Source organism: Mastigoproctus giganteus, chromosome 5, assembly GCF_048544385.1.
Source record: "Mastigoproctus giganteus isolate SK-2022 chromosome 5, ASM4854438v1, whole genome shotgun sequence".
Lineage (NCBI taxonomy): Eukaryota > Metazoa > Arthropoda > Arachnida > Uropygi > Thelyphonidae > Mastigoproctus > Mastigoproctus giganteus.
The window spans coordinates 12455623-12477633 of NC_143579.1; the positions used below are offsets into that span (position 1 = coordinate 12455623).

General features: G+C 36.9%; 1 protein-coding gene across 5 annotated transcripts in view; it reads left to right on the top strand.

The window, feature by feature from the left end:
- The window catches only part of LOC150085175 (ketosamine-3-kinase-like), a 143619-nt gene that overhangs the window by 53512 nt on the left and 68096 nt on the right, over nucleotides 1–22011 (top strand). For all 5 annotated transcript variants that reach the window (XM_090373068.1, XM_090373064.1, XM_090373066.1 and 2 more), the window contains exons 4-6: nucleotides 1562–1662; nucleotides 7463–7631; nucleotides 18707–18902. In XM_090373068.1, coding sequence (XP_090229194.1) covers nucleotides 1562–1662; nucleotides 7463–7631; nucleotides 18707–18902 — 466 coding nt within the window. The remainder of the gene's footprint in view (nucleotides 1–1561; nucleotides 1663–7462; nucleotides 7632–18706; nucleotides 18903–22011) is intronic.

The window sequence follows — 22011 nt, forward strand, 5'->3', positions numbered from 1 at the left end:
TAATATGACAATTTAAACTAATAAAGCAGAAAATAAATCAGGAAAAACTTCTCTGTTTGAAGAGCTTTAAGGAGCAATGACCGCACAGGCTAATCTCGCACCCAGACTCTGGTAATTACTGGTAATCATGGTAATTACTAGAAGCAATTATCATAATGGTGTAATAAGATAATTTGCTATTATAAGGCAATGTATATATATGCAATGGTCAGGCCATGCCATGAGTACTGCGTACAGATCTGGAAGCCTCATTTTAGGAAGGATGTAGAGTTTAGTACAGAGAAGGGCTACAAGATTGGTGAGTGGAACACAGGGTTGCTCTTACCAAGAAAGGCTTAAGTTCTGCATTTCTTGGTAAGAAAGGCAGAACTTAAGTCTGGAAGGTGTATAAGGCTTTGAATTGGTTTGAGCAGGCTCAGTGCTGATGGAATTCTTCCTCTTGCCTACATTAATCGCCTGGGGAGGACGTCTATTCTACAACTGTCATTTCCTCAATTTGAATTTACATCTCCCTCAGGCAATTAATGTGGGCAAGAGGAAGAATCCCATCATAAAGGCAGATTTCTGCACAGCCAGCAGGTAGTTGATTGCTGGAACAAACTTACATTGTGTGTTTGTGGAAGCTAATAACTTAATTAAATTCAAGGAGGAACTGGACAAACTTTTAGAGGGAATGGATGTGAAATGTTTTTTTTTTTAGCTGATGCTACATAAGCTTGCTTTCTCACATAACATGCCTCGACTGCTACTACTACTATAAGTCTAAATGGAAATAATTCACAAAGTAGAATTCCTCATTTGAAGTCATGATTAGAGAAAACTCTTGTGATTTGAGTCTTATTGTTTTCTATGAATCATGACTACTGCCATTGTACATCATATAAACTTTTAAAATTTGCAGGCTTTTTTTGTAACTATAGGATGTGTAGTTACAAAATGTGATGCTTGAGGATCTTTCCAGTAACCATTGCTTTAGCAGCTACAGGAAAGTTTCATGAGTTGAGTGGTATGTTAAATTGCTAAGATCACAACTGACAAATTATTGTGTAATGAAACAATTTCTGGCAGCATATTTTAAAGTAATAATGAAAACTGCATATTTTCTTAGTTTATGTGATAGTTTCAATAATAGTAGCTATCAATCAGTTAAGCAAACCAGTGTAATAAATTTTCAGTTTGTTTTGGCTGTATATAATATATATGACCATGTATTAATCATTAATTATAATTATTACAATTATTAACAGTAGTTGAAACAAGAGGAAGTCTAGACGTATATTTTTTCTTAAGAAAAATTTTCAAAAAGTGCCAGAATTGAATGCTGGATCTATGAGGTTTTACCACACACGCACACGCGCGCACACACACACACACACACACACACACACACACACACACACACACACACACACACACACACACACACACACACACACTCTCTGTAGAAATGAGACAGAAAAATATAAAATGTAAAAATAGGGAAGTATGCTTGTGAAGTAAAATTAAGCACAATTAAAAGGTTAATTAGAAGTAATTATGTTAAAAAACATTTCTTCAACAGGTTTTGGATAATCCCAAAGGAGGGGCTGTCCTTGTTCTTGAATATTTAGATATGAAATCTCTGTCAGGACATTCAGCAAAATTAGGAGAACTTTTGGCAAAGTAAGTGTGCTTTAGTTTTGGTAGGATTAATGCCATTTATTTCATTATATCATAATGAATTACAATCTAGAAAAACCTGTTGCAATGTTATTGCAGTAAAATAAAGCAAGTTGCCTAGTTATGAAGTAGTTAATATGTGCATCTTTATAAAAAAAAAAAATACAAAAATGCCTTTAGAATTAAAATTTCATCGCTTATATAATTTGAATTTGTAATATTCCCTTGTAAAAATAATATGCAGAAATCATTTATTTACAAGGAAATATCTAAGTTTTTAAATGTTTTTGGGATCTGAAGCCACACACACACACACACATATATATATATATATACACACTGATGAGCCAAAACATTATGACCACCTACCTAATATGATGTTGGTCCGTCACGTGCAGCCAAAACAGCTCGTACCTGGTGAGGGATGGATGCTACAAGATTTCTATTTATGTCTTTTGGTATCTGGTACCAACACATAACCAGCTGATCCTTTAATTTCTGTAAGGTCCGTGGTTGAGATGCGCAGAAAGAAATGTTCAACGAACATGTAAATAGGATTATTTTTTGTATTTATTCAATTTTTTATCTCATGTGCAAGAGAAATTACTTTTTTTGTAATTTTATAATTTCAAAATTATAAAATTACAAAAAAAAGAGAGGAGATGGGCATAACATCAATAAGTTTTGCCTCTCGAGCATCATTGCCAGAATCAACGTCTTCAGCTGATAAGAACGCCGCTGTGGAGGTTGAGGGCTGTGGAGATTTGGAAGGGATCGGCCACTCAGCCTTATGAAAGAACATATTAATGGATGACTGAACGGTAGCTTTTTTCTTTTCGTCGTAGATTTCTTTGTAGCATGCAAGCATATCATTCACTCCTCTGTTAACTTTTAAGAATTGTTCGCTGTTAGGATCCATCTTCTCAAACCTCAATTTCACGAAATGCCATTGCCATCTCTCTAGTGATGAAGCGTCTCGGCTCCTCATTTGGTTCACTTTGAGCTTCGTCAGCATTTTCTTCTTTCACTATCACTGCCTGCAAGTCCATAAGTTCTTTGTTAGATAATTCCTTCTCTTCTTCCTCTATTAACTCCTCCACATCTTTGGCAACAACCTCCAACTGAAGTAGCTCTCCAACCTTTACAATCTTATCTGTAACCTCTTCATATGATTTCTTTTTCAAACCCTTTGAAACCTTTTACATGCTGTGGGCATATTTTCTTCCATGCACCATTTAAACAACTTTTAGTAATTTCTGCCCAGGCCTTATTAATGTTTAAGATGGCATGGTAAGTATTGTAAGGTTTCCAAAAGTCTCTTAACATAAAGTTTTTCTCATTGTCTACTGCAGACAATGCCTGAGCAAATGTTGTGCATAAATAGTATGCTTTTAAATTCAAAATAACACCCTGATCCATAGGTTGGATGAGTGAAGTCGTGTTTGGCGATAGAAATATGACTCTCACGTTTGAATTGAAATCATCTGGATGTGTAGGATGTCCAGGAGCATTATCTGATAGAAGCAAAATCTTGAAAGGAATGTTGTTGTCTTTACAATATTTTTCAACCTCGGGAATGAAGCAGCTTTTGTTTGTTATTTGGTTTTTACGAGCATTAGCAACTAAGGCCATATTGCTCCGGGAATATGTGGTGGTCATTCCCTGACCTTTCCACATCCTCCGTATTTGGTGGTGACGGGCTCGAACCCCGGTCTAATCAAGAAGCGTGTGTTACGCACTGCTGCTCCTTCCCACCTGGCTACGGAGGCACCTGAATGAAGCAGCATTTAAACCAATCCTCAAAGAGAGATATTGTTATCCATGCTCTCTGGTTCAATCAGAATGCACTTCTTTCACTTAAAAACTGCTTCATCTACATCTTCCCAAAGGCAAAGTTTTGCACGCTTCCAATTGGGTCCCATTTACTCACACAGTTTGAGAAAAGAAACAGGGTTTTTCAGAATGGTTGACACAGCACTGACAAGGACATCAAATTTTAAGGCGATTTTTTTTTTTTTTTTAATGCTGCACTATTAAGCACTTCCACTTTTTCACACTACATTCAACGATTTCCTCTTAGAGACTATAAGGTTACTTGCACAGCAGTTAAAACAAAGCTGAAATTAGGAACCACTTGTAGCTACCATGTAAACAGAGACAGGTGAAATTGAGTGAAAGTGTGGATGACTCATTTCTTCAAAACAACAGATGAATTTCTGAGATAAAGGAAAATCACTCTCTCTTATTGTCTAATAGGATGCTTATGGTATAAATTAGGTTGATCAGAGCCAATGCCTGTGTTGAGAATATGCCTTAATCTTTGCCAGTAGCTGTGGACAGCTGACCAGCAGGACTTCTCGACATAGCAGAGTATAAGTTGTATAGGTTTTATTTCTTTTTAGCCATTGCTGACCCACTGCTGGGAAAAGGCCTCTCTGAAACTTCCATCTTTTTATATCCCACGCCATGGTTGGCCAGTTTCCTCCTGCAGGGTTTTACAGGCACCATTAAATTGTAAAATGTTTTAGCTCTTAATTCACGGAATTAAAGCTTTTAGCTATTAAAAGCTAAAGGGATTAATGCTTAATCCTTGTAAAAGGGATTAATGCTTAATCCCTCTTAAATCGTGCTTTCTACAGCATCAACTTTATTGCCTAAAAGCCAGAGGTGCAAACAATGTGCACCCAGATCTCTTAAAATCAGTTCGTTATATGAAAATTTTTGTTGTTATGCAGAAACATTTTCAATGTAATGACCAAGGAGAAATCAAAAAGGTTTGCTACATAGAAAATTTTGCTATATGGAAGTTCGTTAAGAGAGATCCGACTGTATATGATATCAGAATTATATTTTGCATCCAGTTCCTTTGTAACCACATCATAGTATCCAATCAAATTTGTCAGACAAAACTTTCCCTTAACAAACCCATTCTGTGTCTGAATTATTGCTGCAGTCTTGTCTGGATGATCCTGCAATGCGTCTTTAACCAGTGACTCCATTATTTTACCTGGAACAGAAGTTAAACTAACTGGTCTGTAATTACTCGTGTCACCCTTCGATCACCCTTTGTGAATTGGGGATTCATTTCCACATCTGCAGTCTGTGGGGACTTCCCCTGAGTCCAAGGAAGCTCTCATAATTATGGCTAAGGGTTTGCTTAGTTCCTTTGCTGCCTCCTTTAATATAACTGGATAGATCCCATCCACCCCAGGTGCCTTTCTTATGTTTAACTTCAACAATTTCTCCTCCACTTTGCTCTCAGTTATTACAAAATCATTAAGCACCCTGTTAAAGTTTGATAACCTTCTGGCATTTTCCTCCCTTAATAACTCCTCATGTGTGAATGTAGATGCAAAATACTCATTCATCAACAGTGGAACCATCTGATTCATCCCCGTCCTTTTAGAGTTTATATAAGTAAAGAAGTCCTTGCTGTTTTTCTTAGCAGCCTTTGCCAAAGTCTCGACTTGCCTAATCTCCTTTGTGACTTCATTACAGACTAGCTTATATCTGCCATAGGCTTCTGTGTCGTCTAATAATTTATATGCATCCCATGCATTTTCTTCTCTGCCCTGAGTCTCATTAGTTCATTTGACAACCATTTAGACTCAAATCTTGAACAATATTTCTTAATCGGTATGAAAAGTCTAGTAGCTTCCACAATTAATTCCTTGAATGCTTCCCACTTACAATTTGCTGGTTGTAACATCACTAGTTGGTCCCACTGTACAGAATTTAAAAACTATCTGAGACCACTGTAGTCACCTTTACAGAAGTAAAAACCCTTCCCTGGTAATTATCTTTAAGTAAATCCTACATCAGTACACTGTGATCACTGCCACCTAGTGGTTCCTTTATCTGCAAATTCTTAATACATGAATAATCACTGCTGATAACCAGATCAAGAGTATTACCCTCTCCGGTTGCCTCTCGAACATGCTGCTATAGAAAACAATCATCCAGTAAATCCACAAAAGTCTTTCGAGTGTACGAGTGACCAACCCACAAGTTCCAGTCAATATCTGAAAAGTTAAAATCCCCCATTATAAGACATTCTGATTTATTAGCCCACTCTGTTTCTCTGTACAACTGTTGGTTGTGCTCATTAGAGTCATTAGGCCTATAACACACTCCTACTCTTATTTTTGCTTTCCCAGTGCTTATGTCACACCAATCTGGCTCAACATTGCACTGTCCATCTATGTCATGTGGATGCACTAAGTGAATAAAACTAAGTGAGAGCAAATAGGGGGATAAAGCAGTAGAACTTTTACAAAAATATGAATGAGGTAATCCCAACACAGTGTATGTTGTAGAAAAAAATAAATTAAAATGAATTAAAAATAAAATTAAAATAAGTGCTTACAGTGTATCCTAGATGCAAGGTTGTTGTTGTTTGGTTTTTAGGAGCATTAGCAACTAAGGCCATATTGCTCTGGGAATATGCAGTGGTCATTCCCTGACCTTTCCGCATCCTCCGTATTTGGTGGTGACGGGCTCGAACCCCGGTCTAATCAAGAAGCGTGTGCTATGCACTGCTGCTCCTTCCCACCTGGCTACGGAGGCGCCTAGATGCAAGGTAGGTGGTTATAAGTGAATGATATGATTTAGAATAAATTTAAGGAGAATATGTATATGAAGTTAGTGCAAGCAAATGGTATAAAGCAAGGGGTGAATTGAGGAAAGAGAATGAATGTGTAGATAAAAAAAGGCGAAGTAGTGAGAGATTAAGGATAGTAGGAATGTTCATATCACCCTCATATTTCACTAATAGCTTTACAAACAAGAAAGAAGAAGTAGAAAGTATAAAGATAAAAAGCTAAGAAAAAGATATTAAATATTACTGGGGCCCTCTGGGATCATAAAGTTCATTATTTTAGTAAGGCCCTGACTAAGAGAGAGAGTTAATAGAAAGGGACTAATACCAGATGCTTGCAATGCAAGAAGCCAAAAATAAAAACCAAAAGAATTACAAAAAAGTAAATAGTTGCTAATAGAGAGTATAAAATAGATACCTGGAATTTTCAAGTAATGCATAGTAAATAGTTAAGGCAGGAAAAAACAGCGGGAAAATCTCCAGTTGGATCAATTCGTATAACTGAAGCTAAAGCAGTAACACATTAGAGAGAATGTCTGGAACTCATAATAATTTATAGTGAAAAGTGGACTTAAAAGAAAGCTGCAAAAAGAGGATAGAATTAGTGACCTCTATAGTCACTTTTGATAAAATATGTGTAAAGATACACAAGTGAAACGAAGACAGCGGAAATTATACTAACAAGAAGGCACATAATGCAAATAGACAGCCAGAAGGCACATTCAGAATGACCAAATTCTGTAGACAAAAAGGTTGAAGATATTTGGAAAATTACACTCGAGTAGTTTAAAAATGAAATAATAATACATATTTCATACAAGTAATTAAGTATAGTGACAAGTCTAGTAGATCAAGAAGCAATAAAATGGCTGTTAAGGGTTCCAGCATATAAAATAAGAGCATATAGAATGAACATAGGCCAAAGATTTCACTGCATATGGTAATTTTATTTTTGTTACTTGTGTTACAAAACATACTGAATCACTTACATGTTACCTAAAGAAGAAAATCGTTTTTCTATATTATCAGTAATGAATAAGTAAATAATCAAAAAATATATACAATTGAAGTTCAGATGTATTTTCATATATTATGCAGTGTTTAGTTTTCAAAATGATGATTCTGTAATGTTTAAAATTTTTAAATTATATAAAAATTCTTTTTAGATTGCATTTCTTTCTTTTAATAAATGATCCTTTCTTCCAGATTGCATCTTCACAATGAAATACTTCTAAAAGGAGAGGACTCAAGTTCTATTCATACAATAGCTGCAAGCAGTGAACATAAACTGGAAGCTGTTAAGCAGTTTGGATTCAGTACAACAACCTGCTGTGGTTACATTCCTTTAGATAACACTTGGCATGATGACTGGCCAGTAAATAAAAATAAATAACATATTTTCCCATTAATATTTTTAATGATTTTGACTGTTTGCTTTTTTTTTTCTCAGTATAACTGATGTTTATCTGATTTTTCTTTTAATTCTTATCAACAAAAGTATCACCAGCTATTTCTTCACTCATATGTTGTATAAAGATTGAGAGGAAGAGAATTTTGATAAATATTGAGTTAAATAATTTTGTATTATTTCCCCAAGTTGAATAGTGCATTATTACTCATTCTTCTTATTGCGAACACTAACCAGCTTATTATTTTGGATTAGAATCAGTTTTCAGAATGTTAATATCTGAAGGCCTCAGAGTGGTTCTGTACATTAATCTGTTATTTCTTAAGTTCTGAAAATATTTCATATAGTTCTTACTGTGACTGTCTCTGCACTGTCAACCTGCTATTTGTCATCTCTAAAGTAGCTGTTATTTCAGGTTTTTGCTATTATCAAATATCTATTGCCCACAATTGTTTTTCTTTCATCATCTTTTTCAAATTCTGTAATCTGTAAACTTCAGTATTCTGTAAACACTTCCTAGTTCATTTCACAAATATACATGGTCTCAATTCTAATCTCAGTAATGTCTATTTCCACTTGCAGTCTGCCAAACCCCACATACGTTTTCTGACAGAATCTCAGTTATCAGTTGATTCAACTACTGCTCATCTCAGTTTCCCAAATTATTCCTTGTATGATTCCTTTTGCCTCAAAGGTGGCACTTGTGCATATGTCCATTCTGATATTCCCTGTCAGAGACTTGGTAATTTGGAATCTCCTCTTTTTGATCTTCTCTGGCTTAAAATCTCTCTACCTCATTCTGTCAAATTCATCTGTTGTCTCTACCATTCTCCCAACTCCACTAATCACATGGAGCTCTTCGACTTCCTCTCTTTGCAACTTGACCTTCTCCAGTCCATTAGTAATTTTGCAATTACTAATGACCTCGCACAGATTGTTCATTTACCTACAAGAATACCAGACAATCCTAACCATACAGCCAACACTCTTGATCTTTTTCTCACAAACAATGCTTCTAAGTACACAGTCAAAGTGAGTGGTTCTTTAGGCACCTTAAGATCACAACTTAGTGATTGTCTCTTCTCCAATGGAGCCTTTATCTAATGGCTATTCCCAACCTCATTTTTTGGCATTACAAGAATGCAAAATGGGATGACCTGCGAGATTTCTTTTCTTCTTTTCCTTGGTCGGATTACTGTTTCAAAACTTCTGATATCAACGTTTGCTCAGATCGTGTCAGTGAAATTATTCTTGTAGTAATGGAATCCTTTACATTCCACTTTAAAATCTCTTCCTTTATCTAAACCTTGGTTTTCCAATAAATGTGCTAAGGCTGTTCAAGAGAAGAACGTTACATATCATAATTGGCTTGTTTCCAATTCTCAGTTTCATTTTCTGCCTACACCAAAGCTCGCAACAATTGTAATTTTAAATAATTTTAACCCAGTTTTGCTGTATAGAATATCACATGACATTTAGAATTATCCATATGGCTGATGGTGCACGAGTCCTGCTTATCTCTAGCAAAATCTTCTGATTCCATGACTTTCATGCTGACTAATAAGTGGACATTTCTGCAAGAAATGAAAACCTAATTAACTTTATTACAATAAAACAATAAAAAATAGAGGAACAAAATAAACAAACTGTTCATCATGAAGATAAAATACATTAATAACAGCATGGTTCAAATATCAGCTATTTATACTTTTTTTGTATGATTCTAGAATATTCCAGAGTTCTAGAATGATCTAGAATTCTAGAATAGTAGTAGTAGTAGTAGTAGTAGTGGCACATGATGCAAGAAAGCAAGTGTAGGAGCTTATGCAGCATCAGCCAAAAAAAAAAAAAAAAAAAAAAAAATCACACCATTCCCTCCAAATGCCTGTCCAGTTCCTCCTTAAATTTATTTAACCTATCAACTTCCACAACGACAGATGGAAGTTTGTTCCAGCAATTAACCACCCGCTGGCTAAAGGCAAATTTCCGCACATCTATTCTACATCTGTCCTATCTTAATTTGAACTTATGTCCCCGTAGGTTCGTAATCTGAACAAGTGGAAGGATCCCATCAGAATTCAGCGTGCTCAACCCGTTCAAGGCCTTATAGACCTCAATCAGATCACCGCGCAGGTGCCTAGTCTCCAGCCACTGCAATTTGCAGAACTTAAGCCTCTCTTGGTAAGAGAATCCCTTCATTCCCCTCACCAATCGTGTTGCTCTTCTCTGTACACGCTCAAGCAAATCTACATCCTTCCTAAAATGAGACCTCCAGACCTGTACGCAATACTCAAGGCGTGGCCTGACCATTGCCTTATACAGAGGGACAATCACCTCCTTTTCCCTGCTAGCAAAATTCCTATATATCATTGACAAAACCCCATGACCCGCCCTAGCAGCCTGTCTGCACTACTCAGAAAACTTCATATCTGACTGCACAATTACTCCCAGGTCTTTTTCATTTTCTACCACCTTAAGTGTAGTACCACACAGTTGATAAGTTTCTCTGGGGTTACTTCTACCCATATGCAGTACTTTGCATTTGTCAAGGTTGAACTTCATTTGCCACTTCTTAGCCCATCTGCCCAAATTATCTAGATCCTGTTGCAGTAGCACACTGCCATTACTGTCATTAACAACCCTGCCAACCTTTGTGTCATCTGCAAACTTCGACATTAAGCCTGATATACCTTCATCAATATCATTGATAAATACACAAAACAACAGTGGACCCAACACCGAACCCTGTGGGACTCCACTAATAACATTAGTCCACGAAGAGCAGCACCCATTGATTACCACCCTCTGTCTTCTCCCACTTAACCATCCTTTTATCCATTGTAGCAACTTACCCTTAATACCATTCTGCTCCAATTTGTACAGTAGTCTTCCATGCGCAACAGTGTCAAAATCTTTCCTGAAATCCAAGTATACGATTCCATAATTCTAGAATATTCTATAATTCTTGGGTATTCTTCTAGAATATTCCAGAATTCTTGAATATACCCTATTTCTAGATTATTCTAAACATTAGGCAGGATTAAGGAAGTGTTCTGCAACAAAAAAGATCTCACAAAATAACAATATGGCACATAAAACTACTTGTTGTTTAGGCTTAATTTTAAGGCCTTAAGTGCAAAGTCACAAAACAGATGAACCATGATCCTTGTAGCTGAAACTCTGCTCTTTCCAGTGGTGGCAAAAACAAGAGAATTGAGATATTTGCCCCTTAAGATAGGTCAAATTTGAATTTTGAGTCAATCTTTGAAGGAAAATATCTCAGCCAGAAAACAAGTATAAGAGCTGATATTTAGTTAGGCTGATTTTGTGTAGTTGGTAAGTGGAATGCCCAAAGAAGAAGGTATCAAGGTTTTTATTTCAAAGTTGAGACTTTCAAAAGTCTTACTTAAATTTGTTGCAACAAATATTTGGTGTCACTTTTAGATCGCATTATAAAAAATGTGAAGGTTTTTGAGTCTGGACACCAAACGTTTTGCATTCTCTGCCAAAAGTTAATTAGGTATACCAAGTTTCAGAGCACTACCTCTCAATGTTGTGCAACAGTAACACTTAAAACTTTGAAAATTTTTTGTGATTTGCTCCACGTAACACAAGTGACCTCCACAAAAAAGGTGCTGGTGCCTCAAGTGTACTATATTTTGAACTGAATTTGTGCACAGATTATTTGGAAACCTTTTTAAACATCTACACCAAGTTTCAACAAAATTGAAGATGGTAGAGTAGGGACCATCTTCAAAATTAGGCCACTTGACATGGAATCACCCAGAAGCAAAATTTTGAAAGGAACATCATTGTCTTTACATTAATTTTCAACCTTGGGAATGAAGCAGCATTTAAACCAATCCTCAAAGAGAGATAGTGTTATCCATGTTCTCTGGTTCGATCAGAAATGCACGGGTAGGGTGGCTTTATTGATGCCCTTAAATGCATGAGATTTCCAAAATGGCACACAAGCAGTGGTTTTAATCTATAATCTCCCGCTGCGTTAGCCCCAAGTAAGAATATGGCCCTATCTTTAGGAGCTTTGAAACCTGGCATTGTCTTTTTCTCTTTGGCAAAGTATGTTCGATTCGGCATTTTTTTCTAATACAAGCAGTCTCGTCAATGTTAAAAATTTGCTCCGTTGAATAGCCACCTTAATCAATAATTTTTTCCAACACATCACAAAATTTCTCTGCAACTGCAGAATCGGCACTGACAACTTCACCACATACTTTAACATTGTGGAAACCAGCACAATGCTTGAACCTATTAAACCACCTGTTGCTTGCCATGAACTTGGGTTGGAGTTCACCGTACTTATGTATATAAATGCTTGTTGCTTTTGCTTGAATGGTCATTAGACTCAGGGGCACTAATTTCTGAATCTGATTTTCCATCCATATTATTGACAGCTGTTCCATCTTCGATATAGCACCTGAACGCTGTTTTGTGATCGCTGTTGATCTTAAGTGCATTGATCCTTTGACATGTTCTTTTATACCTTTAAAATAGTATTTACTGTTGAAGCAGCGAGATCTAATTTCCATGCAATAGATGACAAACTTTGTCCTGCTTCATACTTCTTATACATTTTCATCTTCATTTCTAAATCAGTTTTGTTTCGTTTTCTGGCACTACCACCACTTGCACTTTACATTGGTCGCTTTCCCTTCACCATTGTAATAAGTAAATAGGAATAATGAGAAGTTTATGAAAATTTGTTTTTTATATGATTGAAGATTTAAGATATTTGCCCCTAAGGTAGGTCAAAATTGACTATCAATTTTGAGTCTATCTTTGAAGGAAAATATCTCAGCCAGCAGACAAGTATAAGAGCTTATATTTAGTTAGGCTGAATTCATGCAAATGTTAAATGGAATGCTCAAAGAAGAAGGTACCAAAGGTTTTTATTTCAAAGTATGACTTTCAAAAGACTTGCTTAAATTTGTTGCGACAAATTTTTGGTGCCAGTTTTAGACCACATTGTAAAAAATGTGAAGGTTTTTGAGCCTGGACACCAAAATTTTTGCATTCTTTGCCAAAAGCAACCTAACACTTAAAACTTTGAAATTTTTTTGTAATTTGCTCTGTGTAACACAAGTGACCTCCTCATAAAAGGTGCTGGTGCCTCAAACATACTATATTTTGAACTGAATTTTTGCACTGCTTCTTTGGAAACCTGTTTAAACATCTCCACCAAGTTTCAACAAAATTGAAGATGGTCAAGCAGGGACCATCTTCAAAATTAGGCCACTTGACATGGAATCACCCTGTTTCATTGGTTGAAATATTTTTTATTTTAACAAGTTAGTATTAGTAAGGCCAAATGATGCAAGGATGCATACTTTTTTGCATCAGCAAAAATAAATAAATAAAAGTAATAAAAAACTAGGGGGCTTTGCCCCCTGCTCATTTTGCTCGCTTTAATCCCATTGGCTTTTCTGCATAAAATGTAGAGTTATGACAGAGTAAGTCAAATCTCTTCTACATAAAAGACAAACCTGTCGAAATGCACTGATTGATATCTAATCAGGAAATGACCTATGCAATTATTTACCTGTGCATTTGTAGTGACATAATTTCCCTGTCCACTTGTACCATGTAACCCGCATTCCTCTTCTTCCATTGGCTACCCCACCACGTGGTATTCTCAAGGTCGAATAAATATCACTATGTAATTATTTACCTGCATTTACATAGGTCCTTTTGCTTCGGGTTCCATAATGCATGAGGAATATTGTTGCATCTGAAAGAGCAGGACTAAAATAATTACAAACTATATAAATATTTAGAATATTTACAGATTATACAAATATCTAAAATATTTACAAAATACTAAACTATTTACAAATATACAAACTATATCGGGATAATGGGTCCCTCCATCAGCTGACATTAATATACAAAAACGTTACAATGGAACATCTGATGATGCCGGGTGTGGTCACCACCACTTTGCTTATTAGAAGCTTGAAGTGGCGGAACCCATGTTTAGTCTCTAGAGCTAAGTTCCGGTCAACCCTTCCCTATCTCTTCCATCATGCAGTATGATTGATGACTTTTGAGGTTATGATGAACGTTGTGGTGAGATCCAATATTCCTTACATTTCCAGGGTACAGCTCTAAAACGGTATTCGCAGGCCGGCCACTAGTTAGTACACCGGACTGAACCTATTGGTAACTCTCTAGGAGGCTTCTGGATCAGCTAGTGTATAATCTTGCTACCTCTACTCTGCCAGATAGTGACTGGAGGGAGTCCGAGTAGTGTGTATGCGGGGAGCATTGTCGAGGCCATGTTATGTCAAGGATCTGGGTATATTCTTACCACGTGTATGCCATATCCAAAAATTTCATTACTTCATACAGCATGCTCCCCCCCACCTTTTCCTTACTAATGAATACATCACGAATTGTCAAACTCATACAGTAAGCTTATCTGCGAAAAGATCTAAACCTCCCAAACACTTCTCAATTCATTTCACAAATATCCAGTTAACGCAATCTTTTTTTTTTGTGATAGTTGAAAAAGATTTGAATCGCGCATTAAGCTTACCGCGTGTCGGATGGGCAATAAACACACGTTTGCCTGCTGCCCGCCTCGGTGTGTTCCATCCGCTAATAAAGTCAATGCACACTTTCATTTAAAATTCTAATTTTTAAATGAGCCAGATGAAAATGTTACTGCGAAGGAGATAACAGTAAAAGAACTAGATGAAATCTTTCGTATCGCAGAGAACCTCAAACAAAAGGTGTGAGGTTCTCGGCGATATTTATTTCGCCAGGACCCAGAGAAGATTGTCGGCTATCGGAAATTGATTGATGAAAAGAGAAAGTCAACACTGTTCAAATATTTCCACAACAGTCATTTCTTCATTGTGTATTTTATGTCAGAGGTTCCCAAACTTTCTCGGTTCACGGCGCCCTTAGTGGCTCAGTAATTTTTTCACGGCGCACTTAGACCAAAAGAAATACCTAACAGTTCCATTTAGTAGTTAGGTCCAAACAACTTAATAAGAAATGTTGAAACTGTGAACTACCTTGAGCTAGTAGTCCAACAGATGTCGAGTATTTCTGTGCTTCCATCGATCGAAAATTTAAAATATTCCGCAGTGCACAGTTTGGGAACCGCTGTTTTATGCAATAAACATTTAATTCCATAATTATTTTCATTATATTTACATTGTATAGAGTTAAAAAGTTATTTAAAAGGTATTTTTAAAAATTATATTCGATTAACACGTTTCCGTTTTGCGCAATGCGTTTCCTGGATGAATTAATCGGGTTAATCGTGGCCAGCCTGTATAATGACAGTTATTTGAATTTTGGCTTTACATGTGTTGGAAATAAAGATGCTCCTGATGCACAGTGCGTCATATGTAATAAAATATTAGCAAACAGTTCTTTGGCTCCCGCTAAACTTGTGTTTCGTAAGTGTTCCGTGAATATACTACTGACACTACTGGCACTATGTTGCTGCAACAGGATCTGGAAAGGTTGAGCAGATGGGCTGAGAGGTGGCAAATGAAGTTTAACATTGACAAATGTAAAGTACTACACATGGGAAACAGCAACCCCAGAGCAACGTATCAACTCTGTGGTACTACACTGACAGTGGTAGAGAATGAAAGGGACCTGGGGGTGGTTGTGCAGGAAGATATGAAGTTCTCTGAGCAGTGCAGACGGGCTGCAAGAGTAGCTCATGGTGTATTGTCAATGATATATAGGAATTTTTCTAGCAGGGATAAGAAGGTGATTATTCCCTTGTATAAGGCAATGGTCAGGCCACACCTAGAGTACTGTATACAGGTCTGGAGGCCTCATTTCAAGAAGGATGTAGAGCTGCTGGAACGAGTACAGAGAAGGGCAACAAGATTAGTGAATGGAACAAAGGGGTGCTCTTACGAAGAAAGGCTTAAGTTTTGCAAATTACAGTGTCTGGAGACTAGGCACCAGCGAGGTGATCTGATAGAGGTGTATAAAGCCTTGAATGGTTTGAGCATGCTCAATGCTGATGGGATTCTTCCTCTCTCTCAGAATAAACACCTGAGAGGGCATAAATTCAAATTGAGGAAAGACAGATGTAGGATAGACGTACGGAAATTTGCCTTTAGCCAGCGGGTGGTTGGTTGGTGGAACAGACTTCCATCCCTTGTCGTGGAAGTTGATAGCCTAAATAAGTTTAAGGCTCAGCTGGACAGGTATTTTGAACGAACAGAGGGGTGAAGTGGAAGTGGTTTTTTTTTTTTTTTTTTGGCTGATGCTGCATAAGCTTGCTTTCTTGCATCAAATGCCTCTACTAATGCTAATGCTAAAATGCTAATATGTTGTGAGATGAAAAGTGTTCCTTGACTAAAAAAGTTTGGGAAACACTGCTCTACACACACACACACACACTATAATATCCACACATTTAAATCCACTCAAAACTGGATTTAAATGTCTGGAAGAAGAAATCCCATAAATGGACCAACTTTAATCCATATATGTTTGTATCTCCACCCACTTCTCTCACTTGATGAAATGGTGCCTCCGTAGCCAGGTGGGCAGGAGCAGCAGTGCGTAGCACATGCTTCTTGATTAGACCGGGGTTCGAGCCCGTGACCACCAAATACGGAGTATACAGAAAGGTCAGGGAATGACCACTGCATATCCCCGGAGCAATATGGCCTTAGTTGCTAATGCTCCTAAAAATCAAACAACAACTTGATGAAATCATTAGGATAGTTGGTCAGTTGGAGATTCCTTTGTGCATTAACTACTTTGATCATAATGCACCTATTTATATGGTATGAGATGACTTCTGTCCCATATTATGTCTGTGCATTGATAACGATAGTGGATATATATGTTTTTTTTTTTCAGGAGCACTCATAGCATTGATGATTGTGAGATTATGCCCGAAGGCAAGTTTTTAATCCTGAGAATTTATAGAGATTAAATGCAGTGGTTTTCCATTTCCTCCAATGCCTTCAGTATGTGTTTATATATCAGTAACTGTGTGTGTTAAGGGCAGGATTGCCTGTTTGCAGAGAGGAAAACTTCTAGTAAAATCCGCACTTTTTAACTTAAACTAAAAAAAAAGCCATCAGAACTTTCCAAATGATTTCCAAAGCTATTATAATGACATTGAGGTTGCCATAACACTAATTAAGTTATAAAGCAACACTGCTAGTGCATATGTTGTTTTTCTCTAACATTTATGTAAGAAATTATAAACTGATGTAAATTATGTGATTTAAATAATGTATTACGTAATATTCTGGCATCTTAATGTGAATTTTGCTATTCTTCTTTCCATAATCTCTAGATTTTTGTTTTAGAAATGTAGGCGTGTTTAGCGAGAAGTTTATTGAACAGTGTATCAACCTGAAATTCCTTTTTAAATTGAGAAAACTTTCACCAAAAGTTACAAATTGTTATAAGAAGTGTATAGGGATTTATACTGGTCAGCATATATGGTGCTGGCCATGAAGAAGTGTTTCTTCTTTTTTTGGCAACTAATATGGAGAAATGTGGAGTTGTATCTATGATGGTAGCCTAAAGAAGTGCCAATTCTTTATCTGCCTTTCTTCTGTAACTCATTTGGAATGGAGGGAAGAATTTATATTCACTGTGTATACAAAGATGTTTCTCTAAGAAATTTCAGACAGGTTTGTTTCAGTTAAAGCTATAAAGTTATCATTGCTAAACTTAAAAGATATTACTCTTTTTTTCTAGGTAAATTTGCATTAAAACTGTGGAGATTAAAGCAATGATATGGGATGGATTCTTGTAGCTATTTACCTGTATGCTAATTCATTGAGTTTTGCTTTCAAAGCATTCAATTTCACATATAACATGTTGCATAGCACTGGTCACGAATTCTAAATTCATCACCTATAATATGGTGATAAATACCTTGGATTGAATTGAATAATTCAATTCCAATTGGATTGGACATTGAATAAGAACTCTGCAGGAAGTAATATAATTGGCATTATTTTATTATTCTAAAATTTGATTCAAGTTTATTGGTGATGTTTCCTTGCTTCTGATGTTCTTATTAAGCCAGTTCTAGTCAATATTGTTTGTTCTGTAATCTAACAAAATGTGTTCTATTCAAGTTACCCCATGCAAAAGTACTGTAACAATGTTATATCTCATTGTGAATGATTTGTTTTCCTTTGTAAGGCATGAGTAGTGTCTTGAAAAGACAAGTTTAAAGAGATGCCAGGTCAAGATCCAGTTCTTAATCTGGCATCTTATGACAGCAGTCTGAACAAGAGGAAGGATACTGATGGAATTTTTCCTCTTGCTCAGACTTTCTCAGTTGATTGTTGGAACAGGCTTCCATCTGGTGGAGTGAAAATGGATACTCTGAATGAATAAATTCAAGGCAGACTCTCAGAGGGGATGAAAAGTGTTGTTATTTTATTTTATTTTTTTGGCTGATGCTGATAAACTAGCTGTCTTACTCATTTATCACTACTAATACTAAATTGTTAGTAAGGTGAGCTGTATTATGTGAATGTGAACTCACACTGTATTTGAAGCAGGTTGTAACAGAAAAACTGATTCTTCAGATAGAATATTCTCAATGCCCTCCTGATTTCTTTCTATTCCCAAGTTTCAAAACCTCACTGAAAAAGAGATATTTTGGATGTTTAGAGAAATTACAGCTGTGTAATTAGAGGGTACTAAAATTGATATCAATAAAAGTTTCAGAAATGCTTCCAGTCATGTCAAGAGAATAATGTAAGAGTTACCCAGGAGAATTAACAGAACAAAAGCAAATACAGTAATATTCAATTATAACAAACTCTTCTAGGGAACAAGAAACATTTTGTTATACCGAAATTTTTTCTAATGTTATCTATATCTCAGAATTATTAAAAAAAAAGCCATTATTTATTTAAATTTCTGCTGCTCTTTTCTAATACAGAAGTAGTAAATTCCTTTTAATTTACTTGAATATCAACTCTAAAATCAATAATAAATAAATGTTTCATCTTTGGCTTTTAGTAATAATATTGTATTTTAATAAACCTTTCCTTGTACAGACATTTTTTTCGCGCCAACGTCTTCAACATCAGATTCAGCTAGCAGAGGAGAAATATGGTGACAGACAAGCTGTTCAGCTATGGTCTGAACTACAGCTGAAGCTATCAGGTTTTTTCAGAAATGTTGAAATAAAGCCATCATTATTGCATGGAGACCTGTGGAGTGGAAATGTAGCAGAACTTAAAGATGAACCAGGTAGTTCCATTGTGATTTTTGATTGTGTTTTTTAACTGATAACATTAATTAATTTCCAGCTGTTAATGTAAAGTAAGTGTATTTTTGAGGTTCCCGCTATTGCTTCATTTTTTTAACACCTTGTCATTAATGACATATTGACATCAGATTTCAACGTGAACTTAGTCGCTGTGCTATCCACAGAACTCACTAATTTCTCATTACTTTGATACTTTTTTAGTGTGTTGATTTTGATGATGCCAGTAATGTTATTTATATTAGCATTAGCATTAGTAGAGGCATTTGATGCAAGAAAGCAAGCTTATGCAGCATCAGCCAAAAAAAAAAAAAAAAATCCACTTCCACTTCACCCCTCTGTTCGTTCAAAATACCTGTCCAGCTGAGCCTTAAACTTATTTAGGCTATCAACCTCCACCACAAGGGATGGAAGTCTGTTCCACCAACCAACCACCCGCTGACTAAAGGCAAATTTCCGCACGTCTATCCTACATCTGTCTTTCCTCAATTTGAATTTATGCCCTCTCAGGTGATTTTTCTGAGCTAGAGGAAGAATCCCATCAGCATTGAGCATGCTTAAACCATTCAAGGCTTTATACACCTCGCTGGTGCCTAGTCTCCAGACACTGTAATTTGCAAAACTTAGCCTTTCTTCGTAAGAGCACCCATTTGTTCCATTCACTAATCTTGTTGCCCTTCTCTGTACTCGTTCCAGCAGCTCTACATCCTTCTTGAAATGAGGCCTCCAGACCTGTATACAGTACTCTAGGTGTGGCCTGACCATTGCCTTATACAATGGAATAATCACCTCCTTATCCCTGCTGGAAAAATTCCTGTATATCATTGACAATACTCCATGAGCTACTCTTGCAGCCCGTCTGCACTGCTCAGAGAACTTCATATCTGCCTGCACAACCACCCCCAAGTCCCTTTCATTCTCTACCACTGTCAGTGTAGTACCACAGAGTTGATACGTTGCTCTGGGGTTGCTGTTTCCCATGTGTAGTACTTTACATTTGTCAATGTTAAACTTCATTTGCCACCTCTCAGCCCATCTGCTCAACCTTTCCAGATCCTGTTGCAGCAGCATAGTGTCAGTAGAGTCCTTGACAACCCTGCCAACCTTTGTATCATCTGCAAACTTGGACATTAAGCTTGATATACCATCATCAGTATCATTTATAAATACAGAAAACAATAATGGACCCAACACTGAGCCCTGAGGGACTCCACTAATAACATTAGTCCACGATGAGCAGGGTCCATTGATTACCACTCTCTGTCTTCTCCCCCTCAACCACCCCTTTATCCATAGCAGCAATTTGCCTCCAATGTCACACTGCTCCAATTTGTGTAGCAGTCTTCCATGTGCAACATTATCAAAAGCCTTTCTAAGATCCAAGTATATAATATCAAAGTTATTCCCTGCATCCAGTTCTTTTGTGACTGCATCATAGTATCCAATCAAGTTGGTCAGGCAAGACTTCCCCTTAACAAAACCATGCTGTGTCTGAGCTATAACTGAAGTCTTGTCTAAATGATCCTGCAGTGCTTCTTTAACCAGTGCCTCCATTAATTTTCCTGGAACAGAAGTTAAGCTCACAAGTCTATAATTACTTGTGTCAGCCTTTGATCCTCCTTTGTGAATTGGGGTCACATTTGCACATTTCCAGTCTATGGGTACCTCCCCTGAGTCCAAGGAAGCTCTCATAATTATGGCTAAGGGTTTGCTTACTTCCTTTGCTGCCTCCTTTAATATAACTGGATAGATCCCATCCACCCCGGGTGCCTTTCTTGTGTTTATCTTCAACAGTTTCTCCTCCACTTTACTCCCAGTTATTTCAAGATTCTGTAGCTTACTGCTAGAGTTGAATACACCTCTGGCATTCCCCTTGCTGAATAACTCCTCATGTGTGAATGTCGATGCAGTTGAATACACCTCTGGCATTCCCCTTGCTGAATAACTCCTCATGTGTGAATGTCGATGCAAAATATTCATTTAGTTTGTTAGCTACCTGAGCAGGATCATCAACAGTTGACCCATCAATATCAAGTGGACCAATCTGATTCATCCCCTTCCTTCTAGAGTTTACATAAGTAAAGAACTCTTTCCTGTTTTTCTTTGCATCCCTTGCCAAGGATTTCTCGTAATCTGCCTTCGCCTACCTAACCTCCTTTGTAACTTGGTTGCATATCAACTTGTATCTATCATAGGCTTCTGTGTCATGTGTTAATTTGTAAGTATCCCATGCATTTTTCTTCTCTGCCATATGCCTCATTAGTTCATCTGACATCCATTTTGGCCTAAACCTTGAACAATATTTCTTAGTTGGTATGTAAAGCCTAGTAGCTTCCAAGATAAGTTCTTTGAATGCTTCCCATTTTGAATTTGCTGTTGGTAACATCATCAGTTGGTCCCACTGTATAGAATTTAAATACTGTCTCAGTCCATCGTAGTCGCCTTTACGGAAGCAATAACCCTTCCCTTTACCCCTAATGGTAGTTACCTCTTTGAGTAAATCCCACTTCAGCACACTGTGATCACTGCCACCTAGTGGTTCATTTATCTGCAGATTCTTAATGCATGAAGAATCACTGCTGATAATCAAATCAAGAGTATTACTCCCTCTAGTTGCCTCCCGAACATGCTGATGTAGAAAACAATCATCCAATAAATCCACAAAAGCCCTGCTAGTGTGTGAGTAACCAGCCCCCAAATTCCAGTCAATATCTGGGAAATTAAAATCTCCCATTATAAGACTCTCTGATTTACTGTCCCACTCTATTTCCCTGTACAGTTCCTTATTATACTCATCAGAGTCATTAGGCCTATAGCACACTCCTACTCTCAATTTTGATCTCCCAATGCTTATGTCACACCAAACTGACTCAACACTGCACTGTCCGGCGATGTCGACTGGCTTCACTTCCTTGGTTTTTATGTGTTTCTTAACTAATAGCATAACCCCTCCCCCCTTCCTATCCTGTCTATCCTTTCTGTAGAAGTTGTACTCCCCAAATTGCAGTTCTGCATCCCTTATATCTGTGTGACACCACGTCTCTGATATCCTAACAATATCTGCCTTTGATGTTTTGAGCAATACCTCAAATT